The sequence below is a fragment of the Coenobita brevimanus genome, chromosome 5 (genome assembly GCF_032717465.1).
Source record: "Coenobita brevimanus isolate Jiangsu-jjx chromosome 5, ASM3271746v2, whole genome shotgun sequence".
Taxonomy (NCBI): Eukaryota; Metazoa; Arthropoda; class Malacostraca; order Decapoda; family Coenobitidae; genus Coenobita; species Coenobita brevimanus.
Genome location: NC_136958.1, coordinates 289247 through 305872, shown reverse-complemented (window position 1 = coordinate 305872; position 16626 = coordinate 289247). Strand labels below are relative to the sequence as shown.

General features: G+C 42.5%; 1 protein-coding gene across 3 annotated transcripts in view; it reads right to left on the bottom strand.

Moving 5' to 3' along the window:
* Window positions 1-578: 578 nt before the first annotated feature.
* Scsalpha1 (Succinyl-coenzyme A synthetase alpha subunit 1) overlaps window positions 579-16626 on the bottom strand; it is a 68780-nt gene continuing 52732 nt past the window's right edge. Inside the window, exons 1-7 of one of the 3 annotated variants that reach the window (XM_080270871.1) lie at window positions 15286-15331; window positions 12903-13139; window positions 9275-9480; window positions 8480-8674; window positions 8006-8095; window positions 3821-3955; window positions 579-1524 (exon numbers count right to left, since the gene is read on the bottom strand). In XM_080270871.1, coding sequence (XP_080126997.1) covers window positions 1441-1524; window positions 3821-3955; window positions 8006-8095; window positions 8480-8674; window positions 9275-9480; window positions 12903-13139; window positions 15286-15322 — 984 coding nt within the window. In that variant the 5' untranslated portion in view covers window positions 15323-15331 and the 3' untranslated portion in view covers window positions 579-1440. Of the gene's footprint in view, window positions 1525-3820; window positions 3956-8005; window positions 8096-8479; window positions 8675-9274; window positions 9481-12902; window positions 13140-15285; window positions 15332-16626 lie in introns of those variants that run through there. The other 2 variants (XM_080270874.1, XM_080270878.1) reach the window with 2 other exon arrangements.

The window sequence follows — 16626 nt, the reverse complement described above, 5'->3', positions numbered from 1 at the left end:
TATTTCCTGCCTACAACCTCCAGTCCTTCATACACAGTGTGTCCAGGCATCTTAAAATGAATGGATCTTGAATCTGGCTCTCTGTTATCTTGTTTTAGTTTTTCTGTGGAGGGAACAATCTTCCAGACTTCTGGCCTTGGTTCCTTCTTACTTTCATTTAAAAAAAAAAAAAAAAAAAAAAAAAAAAAGTTACACCAGTACTTCCTGGGAAGAAGTTGGATGTTTCCCATCAACACTTGACAGCACTCTTTAAGTGTTTGAATATAGGCCAGCAATCAGTTGGATTACCTCTGTGAGGATCCCACAAAATCACAGAGTTCCCATAGTACCTTCCATTTTACCAAATCAATCGCCTTCCTGAGATCCACTTAGGCTGCAAGGAGACTCTGTTGATACTCAAGGTGGCATTCCACAAGAACTCGAAGAGCTACGATATGGTCCATTGTAGACTTCTTGGATGTGAATCCAAATTGTTTACATCTCTGATACTTTACCATAATGAAGGGATTAAAACCTGCTCTCCCTATACAGTAGTTACTGATATCTGCTAATGTGTGGAAATTTAATAAACAACAATGCAAGTTTGAATCTGTACTTTATATCTTTATATACTACCTACAAGAACAAAGTACAGGTTACATAAAAATGTTATTGCTATTTACAAGTGTTCATCACTGTAGCCATAACTGGAATTAAATACTAATATGAGTTTCTTTAAGTCTTCCAGTAACAAAGCTGAATGAAAAATACATCCTATCCTTTGTAATGAACCTTATAAAGTTGCACAATATAAAATGAAAATATATGTCTGAGCATAATTAACAATTGCAAGACTTAAAATGAGTGGTAATGCAATGCTTCAACCAATTAACATGCTCTGGTTAATCCTATTTAGTAACTATACATCAACTTCACTGGGACACTAAAGTGAATAAGTACTTGTACTGAAAAACTTGCAAACTTGAGTCTTATACCATTACTTCAGAGACTACTAAACACTTGAAATAAGCATACGCTTACATAAGTTATCAGTTTTGTAGTCAATGGAATTTAATAAGAAGCCCACAGTAAAAGCTCAACAATGTTAGTCAAATTAGGAAGCAACAAGATTTGATGACTCATTTTTATAGCATATACATTTGGCTGTATGGCAAGATTACAGCACACGACCATCTCCAACGACATTTCACAGGTCATCCCCCTTTAGTGCATCCCTCAACAGTACTCAGCATATCTAACTTACTTTTTAAAGTGTGCTTTACAGTTTCAAAAACATCCAAGAGTATGACATTTTCATTTCAGTAAAATATTCATCTGTAGCCAGTAAATGTAACTAATTTTATCAATGACTTTTCTAAATAAATCCTCTTGAGATGAATTTTCCTGCACATTGGGTAGACCAAGATAGGTAACTAGCTGCCGCAGCATCCTGATCATCCACTAGACACCTAGGTGCAGTCTCTTCATCTCTTCATGTAGCATGTTCCCCATCTGGGCTGGACTTCTTGACACAATCACCCCAGCCTGAAATGCATTTATATTATCATTATCATTATCATCATCACCATCATCATCATCATCATCATCACCATCATCATCCTCTCCACTGTTGAAACCCTACTGGCAACCTCCAACAGGGGATGGCCATGACAGAATTGCCTCTGGGTTATTTTACCCTCTCATACCTCTCATTTTTTTTAAACATTCTTTTCTCTCATGCCAGTATACTCCACTCTCTTCCACAATCACCCTAGCCTAAAATGCAATTATATCATCGTCATCACCATCTCCACTGTTGTTAACTACTGGCAACCTCCAATTGGGGATGGCCATGATAGAACTGTCTCCGTGATATTTTACCCTCTCATACCTCTCTCACTTTTTTTAAACATTCCTTTTTCTCACACCAGTATACTGCTCCACTCTAGTCTTCCGTAACATAAAGTCTGCTTCTTCCTCTTACTTTCCCTTTCAAAGATTTTCTTCCACATCCTGTCTATGTACTATCATGATCAAAGCTTGCCAACACTTCCCTGATGGCTGTGGCAATGGAAAATGTTAAATAATTTTTCTTTTTTAACCAATAAGAAGTACACAAGAAAAAAGTGTCAGAAGGACAGACACTGTATTCTGACAATCAAGGAGAAATGAGAAATATGGCAGACAGGACACAAAGCTGGCAGTGGACTGCCCGTGACCTTTGGCCAATGATTATATATTCTTTGGAAATGTCCATGCCATCTTTTAATCAATGGAGGCCATTTTATTAACCCAGTAATTAGTTATCTCACCACTGATAGGTGGGGGTGCTCACCATCCACTCACTCGATGTAGTGCTGCACTCGGGAGACAGTCCTTTCCTCTCTTCCTTCCTTCCTTTTCTGTCTTTCTTTCCTTTTCTCTGTTCTCTTCCTTCTGTCTACAGGTGATTCTACATTAAGTGGCATGCCAAATGGTTTTCTGTAAACCAGAAAACCATTTACTATGCTGGGTGGTAACCATATAACCAAACTAAGGAGCCTAGTGGCTTAGTGGGTAAATAAGGCGCTCCAGCTGGATTGAACATGTGTAGGTTTATATTGAAGGGATGGCTGGGGTTTACTGCTCATGTAATGCCACTCATAGATGAGTAAGGCTGGTCACTCTCATCTTAAATGTCAGGACCAACTTGCCCAGCCCCGGGCTCCTACACTTCTCATGGGGCAACACAGGATTAGATGATGAATGAATGAATGAATGTATATACATACTGTACTGTATACAGTGACAGACCTATTGGGGGAAGGTGTGATGAGGGCTCCACTAGCACTGATCTGGGGAACAGGATGGAATGGGACTTGGATCAGTGCTAGAGGGTAAGGGGCAGTTCGGTTCCCAGGCTGCCAATTCCACCCAATAAAGAGGGGCCCAAACCTGAAAGTAGCATCCCAGGAGGCTGCCCTGTCGGTGGGTGTATAATGGAGTGGCAGTTACAGTGCCAAGGCGCGCTTGGAGGGTGTTCTTGCAGCTGTCCTGGCAGCCACTGCCACAGCCACTGGTCACGGCTAATGGGCTATGGGTCCCAGGTCCTACGTCTGGACTTCGGACTGTGCGGGTGGGTAGGGCCTGTGGTCTGTCTCTCCCCGTTATTTTTACCGATTATGACAAAAAAGAAGGGGAATCAAAGCAAGTCTGAAGAAACGAAATCACCAAAGGGGGGGGACCAGAGTGACGCTATGGAATGTGGGAAGTTTGAGGGGTTGAACAGGGGAAGTAGTTGAAGCGCTGAGTAGGAAGTGGATGGATGATGGGTGCAAGAAGTCAGATATAGGGGAGGATCAGCCAAGAAGATTGCCAGGAGGAATTGTCATTACAAGTTATTTTGGCAGGGTAGGGCAGATGGATATGGCGGTGTGGATGTGTTAGTTACAAAGAAATGGGTGGAATATGTCATGAATGTAATAAGAGTAGGTAAAAGGTTAATAGAAGTGAAAATTTTGTTCAGAGGGATAAAGTCTTCATTTAAATCAGCATATGCTCCACAAGCAGGATTGGATGATGTACAGAAGGACACAGTCTGTGATGACTTAATATGTATAGATGATATGAGGGATGATGATATTGCAGTTTTCGGAGAGGACTTGAATGGTCACGTAGGTGAAGCAGCTCACGGATATGAAGGAGTACATGGTGAATGTGCATACGGTACAAGGCACAAGGCTCATCAGTACTAGCTAAATTTAACCCAACCTGTTGGAAAAGTCTGTCCTAGACTGAAGGATATGATCAGGAAATGGCATGAAGAAAATGAAAAGAAAAACACTGTACAGTATATACATACACTCTCGAGGGCGTGGATCTTGTCCATAGCGCCACCCTTTCCTCCCGAGATGATGGCACCAGCATGACCCATTCTACGACCAGGTGGAGCAGTCAGTCCAGCAATGAATGACACAACAGGTTTGGCTCCCGGTCCCTGGTACCACAAATACAAAAGAATGATCAATTACCTGTGGTGATGTAAACAAAATAAAGCAGAATATAGAAATGTGAGTAATGTATGACAAAACCTTAAAACAACTATTATACTGTGTGTGTGTGTGTGTGTGTGTGTGTGTGTAAGTTTTACATATATATATATATATATATATATAGCATTCCCATGCTAACCTCAGTTCCACCCTGTCTTACTCTCTTCACCTCTTTCCAGAACATTTTCTTACAGTCCCTCCACTTTATACTCAAATTCCTTCCAAATTCCTCATCCACTCACTTCCTACTCTCTCTTACTAATCTTTTCACCTCTCTCTTTCTTTCCACATATAACTCTCTCTTCCGCCTCTCAACGTCTTCCACGCCCCTATTTCTCATCCATTCGTTGTATGCTTTCTTCTTTTGTGCCACAGCCTGTCTCACCTCTTCAGTCCACCATGCTGTTCCTTGCACCCCCCTCCGTCTTCTCTTCCTCCCACACACATCACATGCTGCACATATTTCTTCTGTAAATATCCTGCACACACCTTCCACGTCCCCCATCTGCTCCAATTCATATTTGCCCAATCGTTCCTCCACTTCTCTCTTATACTCTGCCTTTTTCTCATCCTCTTGTAACCTTCCCACTCTCCTTCCTCTCGTCCTTCCCTTCTTCTATTTCTCCATCTTACTTGGATCCTGATTCTGGCCACCACCAAGTAGTGGTCAGAAAGTCCACTCCCTCAAACTCTATAAGCTCTTGCATCCATTACACACCCTCGCATCCTTTCATCTACACACACATATAATCAATCATTGCCTTCCTTTCATTCGGTTCACCATCCACCCTTCTCATCACTCGCCATGTATACCTGTGGATCATTTTATGCCTGAAAAGGGTATTGGCTATCACCAACCCCCTCCCAGCACAAATGTCCACTAACGCACTCCCATTCTCATCTATCTCAGCAGGCACACCCCACTCACCAACTATTCCATCCACCTTCACATTCCCTACTTTACCATTCATATCACCGATCAAAAACACTCTCTCATTCCTTCCAAACTTTTCCATGCACACATCCACATTTGTCCAAAACTCTTCTCTCACTCTGCTAGCACGAAGTTGCGTTGGTGCATACACACACACAATCGCCCACATTTGTATTCCAACTTTCAACTTTACCCACACAATCCTTGACCTAAGTGATTCATACTGTCTTATGCTCTTCTTCCATCTTTTACTCACAACTATACATACTCCTTCCTTTGCCCGCTCATTCTCACCTACTCCTGCACATATACCCCATCCATACTCCCATTCTCTCACACTTTCTCCTCTCCATTTTGTTTCAGTTATTCCACATACATCCACTTTCGCACCCTCAAGCACCTGGACAATCTCTCTCTCTTTCACCTCATCATTCACTCCTCTTACATTCCATGTACCCATTACCAAGGCCTTTGTCCGGTCCTGGGTTGTCATCGTTTGGTCAGTCCTTGTCCGAGGCTTCTTGTTTGTCTTTTTAGTTAGTTGTTTTCCGGGGAGGGGCACTAACCCTCCGCCAACCCTTTTAGTCGCCTTTTACGACAAGCAGGGATACTGGGGGAGTATTCTTGACAAACTTTCTCTGGCACCTTATCTCTACATATTCTTCATACATGTACACACCATCATCATGTTACCTCATTGCAGATAAAGAAGGAGAAGACAAGCATGAAAAAAATAGAGAAAAAGGATGGTAGCATTGATGGAGATAACTTGGGAGAAAAGTAAGTGTTGTTGTTATGCTGAGTAACCTCAGCATGTCTGGCCAAGCAGACCCATCAGCAGCATGCAAGCAATTGCCCCTGCAGGGTCATCCCATGGCATGAATCCATGTTCCCTTGTGGTGGACAGTGCCTCACTACAACAAGGTGCAGGAAGAGTGTAGGGGTTTGGTTTCTGGATGGACACTGCATTTGCATATCTCCCCCAGTTAACACAGGAAGCATAGTAGGTTACACATCACTCCATTACTTTGGCTATGTGGTTACCACTCAGCATTGTAAGCAGTTTCATGGGTTACAGGAAACCAAGTTTGTCATTAAGTGTAGCGCCACTTAAAGTTGAAAGAATAGTGGTAAAAAGTGACAAAAAGAATGGAAGAAATTGGAAGAGAGGTGGGCAGACATTTAAAAAAAAAAAAAAAAAAAAGTAAATATGATGGAACAGATAGGCTACACTACACTGAGGAAAGTGGGTGTAATGGAGGAGGAAGAAGAGGAGGGTGGGTATGATGGAGAGAATGGTGGAGGAAGAGGAAGTGGGAGACTGTGATGGAGGTAACAGTGGAGAATGAGGAGGAGGGTGGATGTGATGGAGGAAAAGGAGGAGGAGAGGAAGGTAGGTGCAATGGAGGTAGCAGAAGAGGAGGAGTAAGGTGGGTGGGACTGAAGTAGCTAAAGAGGAGTACAGTGGGTGTGGGGTTGTTGTTGTTTCTGATCAGCTCCAGCTTGTCTGGTTAACCCCTTCTTTACCGAAAATGTGTTTTGATGTACTCCCGTACATCGCCAGTAAACACCCGTGAGACACCGGAACCGCTACTGTGGTATGCTGGTACTCCCTCTAATGAATGGCAGCTTATGGGCCTCAGGGTAGCCCGGTAAGGCCGTTTCTGAGGACCTCGTGTTAGCAACAGCTCTGTGTTTTGACAACAAAGATTGTGACGAAGTTCCGACGAATTCTGACATCATGAGATACGTCATGACTGAGTTGCGGTGGCACCAATGACTTGCTCACTCATCTGTGATGTAACCTATTTTAGACCAATCATTATTTTATTTATAATTTCTACTAAAGATATCGTACTATATTTTCTGCTGACACGGCAAAATTTACACCCCTTGGCCTGCCTGAGAGGGTCAGTTACCACGCACTTAACCACGAGAGAGGGTGTACAGGATATTTTTCTCTCATGGCGTCTCTGGCAGATTCCGACAGTGACGAGTTTATTCCTCATGAGGATACTTATTTAGATGTATTAGATGATGATGCAGCAGTGTCTGATGTGTCGGTAGATGACTGTGATCCTGAAAATGATAGTGAAGTTGATGTGAGTGAGGAGGGGGAGGAAATTAGTAGTGAACTTAGTGACGCCGCACTCTCGGCAACAAGTGGGTCAAGGTCGCCATCACCATCACGTGTGTCCACACACTTCATGCTCAGCTTACAAGGTAAATAAATAAGCCATCCATCTGTGCAGGACATTTTTTTCAAGCCAGTTTGTACAGTAGTTACCTGGGTAACAGTACTTTAGCATATAACATGTAAACTTATATACCGTAAAGATTTATTTTATAATATTTTTTTATTACCAACATCATGCTGGGTTTATGTGATCATCAGTATTCAAACAAATCACAAAGATTGAATAGTTTCGACGTGGCAGAAAGTATACACTACCCCTCACACTACGGGAGGGGGAGCTATCAGGTCAGTATGGGGGGTAAACGTAGTGTTTACATTGGGGGGAGGGGTCGGTAAAGAAGGGGTTAAGCAGACCCATCAATCACATGCAACCACCACCCCTGCAAGGTCATCTTACGCAGTGAATCAATGTTCTCTTGCGGATGACAGCGCCCTGCCACAGCAAGGCACAGGAATGAGGGTAAAGGTTTGGTTACTGGATGGATTTTGCATCTGTGTTTCCATCCAGTTAACAGGGGCTCCATAACAGGCTCCACTTCACCCTGTGATCTTGGTATATCATTACCACTCAGCACTGTAAATGGTTTCCTGGGTTACAGGAAACTATCGGGCATGTCACTTAGTGTAAAGCTAACTGAACTGGAAAAATGGGTAATAAAACGTTACAGGAAGGAAGGGAGAAGAAAGAAGAGAGGAGGACAGACACAGAATGGTACAGGTGAAGGAAGAAGTAGGTAACAGTTACTACATCAAATTAATGGATCAAGTGAGTGAATGATAGCTGCCACCACCTACCACTGGGTGTGGAGTAAAGAAAAAAGAATAAACAGAGGCATATGTGTGCTGGAGGGGAAAGGGTCATACCATGTTATGTTCCTTGAGATATTCTGCAGCTCTCTCCTCTGCACCGCCACCAATTTCACCAATGAGAATAATTCCTTTTGTTTCTGGGTCCTGAAACATAAATGCATACCATAATTAATAATCCCAACCACATGTTTTTATTCAAGTAATACAATAGTGGTACTAAATATAAGTCCTATACCTTTTACATTATGCTTATACCAGTACAGTATTTACACAACATATGAAATATTAACTAAGTACTCAGATGCAAACAATCAAACCAAATTAGTACAAAATTAAAATACTTAATGGATCAACTACAAACCTTACATTAGGACAGTCCTTAAGTGATCAATTATACTGTAAATCTTATAGACTACTGTATAACTTGACATTTTACAAACATACGATAAAGCTACATTAAACTAAAGACATCCAACATCAATTACATTACCAGCAAAATCAAATTCATTTGCCTGTAGTTCAACTAACCCTGAGGAAGGTTTCAAGGCAATCAATGAAATTTGTTCCATTGAAGGGATCACCACCGATGCCAACACAGAGGGTCTGCCCAAGTCCCACCTGTGTTGTCTGATGCACCGCCTCATACGTCAACGTCCCAGATCGAGATACAATCCCTATACAACCCTTCTTGTGAATGTGGCCTGGCATGATTCCAATCTTGCACTGCAAAGTTTTTATGCAACAATGAAGATTAGTCAGAGAAGAATTTGTAAAGAAAAAATGTTCAATGAGAAGGGCAACCATATCTAATATTAATGAGTTTCTACCACTTATTATTGTGTGATGCCAAACTTGCAGGTACTATGAGTGGTGGATAAGGACATTAGATGTATATCATGCACAAATTATTTTCACGAGAAGCATAAATTCAAGCTGTCAGACATGTTTGTTGAATAACAGATACAGGAAGACTGGAGGAATATTCTGGGACATAGCAGTAAAAGTAACTGATCACTAATTTAACCATTCCAAAAATACATGAAACCCACAACTATTTCACTCCAAGTTGTATTATTTCATTTTACTGTGGCTACCTCCAGATAATCTCATTAAATTTAAAAGAAGCTTTTCAAAAAGAAGGCATTTTAAACACCATTCAATAAACCATTCAGTATGAGAATGCATTTCCTGCCTACATATTTCAGATCAATTAAATCTCTCCCACACAGCTACCACCTAACATTCTACCTTAAAATCTCCACCTTCTCCACCCATTTCACCCTTTATGCTTGACAACAAGTTCCAACTGGTTTTTCAACTCACCTTCTCAGGGGCAATGATACCCGGGCAGTTAGGCCCAATGAGGCGACTCTTGTCCTGGCGTAAAAGTGCATGTTTGACCCTCACCATGTCCTGCTGTGGGATGCCCTCTGTGATGCAAACAATCAGACCCACTTCTGCCTCTACTGCCTCCATGATAGCCTTAGCAGCTCCAGGAGGTGGTACATAAATCACTGTAGCATCAGCATCTGTATTCACAGGAAAAGATCTTTTAACCTTTTAATATTCATACCGGTTATCTTTTCCCTATGAAGAGCGTACAATATACAGATTTTACATTTTTGTCATCCAAAAACCTGATAAAAAAAAAAAAGTTTCATACTTATGGAGTGGTTTGGAACAGAATTCTTACTTTCAAATTTCCATCCTTACTCATCACATTACCCAAGTACATACACGCAATCACAGTTTCCATTTCCTCACCATCCATCCTCACTGCGTATTCAGTGAATTCATTTCTCTCAAAGACCACAACTTTACTCTTCCCTATATTCATCTTTAAATTCTGCTTCTTACATACTCTCCCACACTCATTCACCAAGCCATGCAGTTCCCCTTCATCTTCATTTAACAATACAGTATCATCTGCAAACAATAAAGTTTCCAAATGCTGCCCACTCTTATTAGGGCCATTCTAACATCCACTGGCCTACCCTGTATTTCTTTTCTAGATTCATTCAACCATGGAGACAGGGCACATCCCTATATCAATTCTACATTCAGAGAGAAAAATTCACTCAGTTCACCATCCATAGGCGCTGCAGCCCTAATGCCCTCATTCATACTCTTCACAGCATTCAACAGCTTCCCATTTAATCTACATATTTTTAATATTTTCCACATATCCTTGTCTATCCACTGTCATATGCTCCCTCCAAAACCATGAAACCCACATATAATTTCTTTCCCTTGTCTAGAAACTTTTCAACTTAACATATTAGGATAAAAAAGGTAGAGTCCCAGAGGACTGGAAGTCAGGTATAATTATTCCCTTGTACAAAGGAAAAGGGGAAAAAGAAGTGTGTGGTAATCATAGGGGCATTTGTCTTCTTAGTATAATAGGCAAAGTGTATGGTAGGATACTTATTGACAGAGTTAGAGAAAGAACAGAGAAATTAGTTGGAGAAGAACAGGGAGGCTTTAGGAAGGGAAGAGGTTGTGTAGATCAGATATTCATTCTTAGATCTTTAGTGGAAAAGTTTCTAGAAAAGGGAAAGAAGTTGTATGCGGCTTTCATGGATTTGGAGAAAGCATATGACAGGGTGGATAGACAAGGATTGTGGAAAGTGTTAAGAATATATGGAGTAGATGGGAAGTTGTTGAATGCTGTGAAGAGTATGTACGATGGTGCAAAGGCTGCAGTGCGTGTGGATGGTGAACTAAGTGAATTTTTCTCTTTGAAAGCTGGTTTGAAACATGGATGTGTCATGTCTCCATGGTTGTTCAATCTGTACATGGATGGGGTAATAAAAGAGGTACAAGGTAGGGTAGTGGATGTTGGAGTGGCCCTGGTGAGAGAGGATAGTGTTTGGAAACTCCCTGTACTGTTGTTTGCAGATGATACTGTGTTGTTGAGTGAAGATGAAGGGGAGCTGCAAGGCTTGGTGGATGAGTTTGAGAGAGTGTGTAAGAAACGGAATCTAAAGGTGAATGTAGGGAAGAGTAAAGTGATGGTCTTTGAGAGAGGTGAAGTCAGTGAATGTACAGCGAGGTTGGATGGTGAGGAAGTGGAAAATGTGAGTACATTTAAGTACTTGGGTAGTGTGATGAGTAAGGATGGAGGTTTGGAGGGTGAAATGCTTGAAAGGGTACAGCAGGGAAGAAAGGTTGCTGGTTCTTTGAAAGCAGTGATAAGAAACAGGGAACTGAGCATGGAAGTGAAAAAGTTACTACATGACAGTATTGTGATACCAACTCTAACGTACGGAAGTGAAGCTTGGACGTTGTTGGAAGGACACAAGTCAAGAGTGAGAGCAGTGGAAATGAGTAATTTAAGAGGAGCATGTGGAGTCACATGGAGAGACAGGCTGACGAATGAGGATATAAAGGAGCGTTGTGGTGTTGATGTGGATGTGATAGGAAGCGTTATGAGGAACACACTGAGGTGGTTTGGCCATGTGGAGAGGATGGAGGGTGAAAGACTGACGAAGAGAGTGTATGTGAGTGAGGTGGAGGGAGGAAGAGGGAGGGGGAGGCCGAGGATGAGATGGAGGGATGGGGAGGAGAGGTATATGAGAGAGGGGGGTGTGAGTTGGGAGCAGGGCAGTGAAATGGCGGGGAACAAGGCGACTTGGAGGCGATTTGTTTGTGGCCACCCCAAACGGGATTGAGGTGTCTGGCAATAGATAGATAGATAGATAAACATATGCCTTAGACAAAAGCTTTTTAATTACTGCATATTTCATTCAGGTCCCTGTTTCAGAGAATGTTCCAATATTACTTGGGGACATACCGAAAGAAGGTCTCGGAAGGCTGGTTGGGGGCAACTGTGAAAAGGAAAATGTGTAACAGGAACTGTGTAGGCTGGTGTGGACAGCATTGGGGACAAATGTGAAAGCACTCATGGCCATCAGAAACCACAAGCACTATGCTACCATTGTTGGCAGAAACCAGCTCAGCTGCACAATAACGATGTTCTGAGTAAAAAACTGCTGGGGTGCAGATTTTCATCTCGCAGTCATAACGAGAACCCTTATTACCAAAGGATCACTGCACTGGGTATACTCTTACACTTTCCAGAGAGAATTACTCAGCTCTTGAGAGACTTTTCAGACAGATCCTTTCATTATTCCTTCACTACATGAGATCTATCCAAAATGACAATTGTTTGGAAGTAGCATAAAAAAAAAAAAAAAAAAAAAAAAAAAAAAAAAATGGTTGAACTGATGGGGTTACAAATGCAACGTAGTTGTGCATGGTTATTAACAGCTTTATGTTCACTCTACAATACATTACAGTATACAGTATATATTAACTGTGTGTTCTCAATCTGTGAACAAGTGGGCTGTCAGAGGGTTAGTGTCCCTCCCCACAAAACAACTAACTCCAAGTCAAACAATCATCCTTTACACGATTGTGGTGTCTGACAGCAGACAGACATATAGACCCACCCCATTAAGTGATGTACCGGTGCTGATGAGGGACGTCTTCACATCACAATATTGTTATAACAACTGAGGAGCTCCACGGCCATACTATTGTAAAAATGTCACTTAAACTCTCTATCTCCCAAAAGGAGGACACAGGACTGCAAGAGGACATCTTCATTGTGCATTCCATCAGGTTCATGTTCAGAGAAGCCTAGGGGCCACAACAGCAAAGATCATACTCCAAGCAACTTTGGAAATTTTCTAAAAACTTTTCTTCAGTTTCTGTTCATTACACTTCAGTAAATCCTTGCATGTTACTGATGCAAACTATGCCAAAATAAAAAAAATAAAAAAAATTATAACAATAATAATACAGATGAGAAAATTAAGGCACAATATGCAAAACAAATCGCTTAGGAAGGTATTACAAGGCCTCTAATGCCACATAAATTATGACCCTAACAACCATACCAGCTGTGACCTCTGACAGCAACACAATGAAACAACAATTTGGTACTCACCAGTGGCAGCCTTGGCCTCAGCAACTGAATTGAAGACAGGGAGGTTGAGGTGCTTCTTGCCACCTTTGCCAGGAGAGACACCTCCAACCATAAGGGAGCCATACTCTATGGCCTGGCGGGAATGGAAGGTACCCTGCCTTCCAGTAAATCCCTGACAAATCACCTTGGTCCCTTTGTTTATGGCCAAGTTTGGGCGTGTGGCTGTGTAGCACGACCGGGCTGCCCTCGGGCACACACCTGATTGAGTGCAAAAAAGCCATGTAAGGTTACAGGAAATCAGTGATGGCTAATTACAGAGGAGCTAACATGACAATACATGGTTATACGCTGAATGAGTATGAAAATGATGTATTATAGACTTCAGGCATTAATACACACCAAGGTCATACAATTACTTACCCATAAATCTGCGTCACTTTTGAGAATGGTCTGCAATGCTATACAATCCCGACAAAGTGTATCCTGATCCAGGTGGCTAATGGTTTGACAGTGAATGCAATTGTTGTGTGCTTGTATGGTACTGACCATGGAAAGGTGGAGGGAAAACTGTATGAGGAAGTTTGGCTCGCAGTGGATGCTCAGATATATTTTATGCCCAGTCAGAGATAAATTTCATGTTGTTGCTCTCGGAAATGAATGGTTTACGAGATTACTGATTTTTTCCTTCAGTACAGAAACAGCCTGAACCATGCCACCATGTTTACCAAACAGTAGCAGCAGAAGTCCATCTTACATTGTTGTCAGTTTCTTATATACATTTTAAACTATTATATATGCATTTTATGATGTTTTACACCAACTTGACAGCGTTGGAATCACGTGACTTATGAAGGCCAATCACAGCTATCCCTCCCTCTTCATCAACCAATCACATTTAATTTCATTCCGCCAATGAGCCAATTTTCCCGCACTCCGCCAGATTCAAAAGTCAGTCCCGCCATGTCTCTCCCATGTAGTGGGTGTGCTCTGAAGCCTTGGAAAATTTTCAAGGCTTTTTACCAAGAACATAAGGCTTTCATCAATTTTCTACGTAGGGACGGCATCCTTCCAAGTCAGGTGGAGTGTCTTCACTGTCAAGTACGACTTCAGTTGCGACAAGAAAAACATCTCTGAGTGTGCCACCAGTGGAGTCTGACCCACCATCCCCAGAGTAAGGTAAGTTAGACCTTGTTAGGGGGGGTTTAGGTTAGGTTGGTTAGGTTAGGTTAAGTTAGGTTGGTTAGACTAGATTAGGTTAGGATTGTTTTACTTACTTCAAACCCTGCCCTCTTCCCAGGGCTTCAGTATTGAAATGACATCTAACACAGGTGTTTCCAATGGTTTGTGGTGTGATTATTGATGAGTTTGACTTAAATTTCTGTCAGAAACAGGTAGCTACTGTGATTACAAAAAATGGGTCACATCTCAGAAACTATTGATTTCCGATAGAAATGAAGGTCAAATTCGAAAGATTCACACCAAAAACCATCAGTAACACCCAGGTTGGATGAAAAAATAATTGTGGGACCAATACTTTAAACTGACTGTTATTTCTACCTGTAGCTCTCTTCCTGCAGATGTAGTTGAGGCACCATTCTTTGCTCAGTTCAAGGCTCAACTCCCCCATGCCCTCCATCAGTCTTTTTTTTCTCCATAATGCACCTCACACTATCCCTGCTGCTTTTCACAATCTTCATGTCTACTAATATTATTCCAGAATCCTTTGTCAGTTCTCACTACTAGCTATAACCTTCTCAGACAAACCCAACCAGTCACTGTTATTACTATGCTGTGCACTTTGTCGTTATGCCCAGTGCTTTTTGTACTGGGCTGCTTGCTTACCCAGTGCCTCCTGAGCCCCCAGGTAGTGGCCCTACCAGGTTAGATTACCAGGTGAGAGAAAAGACTGTTTACATGTTCTGGTTTAATAATAGCTAATGAATTTGGTAAACAAAACAAGCAGTTGATACATCACTGGTACTTTCAATATTTGTTGCATCTACTGGCAACCGTAAATGGCAGGTATGGCGTCCTTAATATAATATGGGGTTGACCCTAGTTTTCATAAATGTTCTACGTATCCTACAGAGGCTAGTCAAAAAATCGCAACGTGATCTATTTCTTGTAGCTCATATAGCCCTACCGTTAGCATGGATAATTCCATTACGGATTATACCAGAAAACTGAAACAACTGGAATTAATTATAATGATCCTCATTTGCCTTCACCACCACCAAAATAAAAAATGTACTCTGTCAGCTGATGAAAATAATGTCACACATACGTTACTAAGCCACTGGTCTAGTTTCTCCCTCCTGAAGACCATTTTTCCTTGGCTGAATCCTCAACATCAGTTTAACAATGCACACTACTGTATGGATGGCTTAGTTTAGGATTTGCTTACCGGTGAGACGAGAGAGAGTTCGGACAGTGGCAGCCATCTCTACCTGACGGGGATGTGACGTCACGAACAGCTGGTAGAAAGAGATTTGTCTCGACTTTGGGACGGTAATATGTACACTTCTTAAAGTCAATAGGTTCTGTGTTACTTGACATTTTTTTTTTCTATGCTACTTTTTGTGGTATGAATCTAAATCATTATAACCCAAAGAGGTATGTTGATATTGAATTAAATATTTATTGTTGTAAAAGGTACAGAGTGCTAATACAACAAAAGAAGGTGGTGCGTAAAATGTATTATCATTGTTGATAAGGGAGGTTTACTGAACTGTTATTTTTGTAGTGCGTCATCTTAGCGCCATCGTTGTCAGGGTAATACGGGGGGGAGGGGGGAATCGTCCTGGGACTCCGTCTGTTCAGTGGGTGCTACTATGGCCGCTATCGAGGCACCCTGTTATCAGCGATGGCGTGCTATGTCTTCGTTGTCGCAGTTCCTAATGGGGTTACAGTACGGAAAGATTAGCCTCTTTTCTGGACTGATGGCTCCAATCAGGGTCTAGTGAGATATTTTACTGACCCCAGTGACATTTCCCTTCCACTCCGGGGAATTTCTCATGTGTTGCGGGGACGGCTCATTCAATGAAATCGATGTCTACCATGCATATTAGATGACTGAAATAGTAACAACTGAGGGCATCGCAATATCCCCAGGAGGCGACAACGTAGGGGTAAGCAGGGCGCGCGCGAAGTCTGTGCGATATGGACGCATGTCCCATACAGCCGCGTGCCCCCATTCACGGAATGTACCCGGCGCGAACATCTCAGTCCGGGTGCATTACCCTTCCACCGACCTAGCCTTCGTCAGGATCGGGGTGGAGCTAATAAAACAGCTCCAGGCAGCACCCATGACGGCCGGTAGCCGCACACTAAAAACATCGGCCTGTAGCCGTGCCCCAGTAACTGCCTGTAGCCGTGCAACCGTGACGGCCAGTAGCCACACACTACAAGCAACGGCCTTCACCAGTGTAACCGTGACGGCCGGTAGCCGCGTCTTTGAGAGACGGCCAGCAGCTGCTCATAATGTTGCCAACCCTCCCAGCAGAACCCGTGACGGCTGGTTGCCACACGCAGGGACAAAACGGTACGAATTCTCCTTCTGTAGTTCCCTCGAGGGGCACAACACCGGTGACAGCCAGCAGCCACACCAGTAGACAAGGGACGGCCTGTAGCTGCCCTTCGCCTGCATGTCACCTCTCACAAGGGACTTCAGCGATGACCAGTATCCGTGCCCGTGGACAGGTGACAGCCAGTAGCCACACTTTGTCTGTGATCCTGTCAGGAAGTT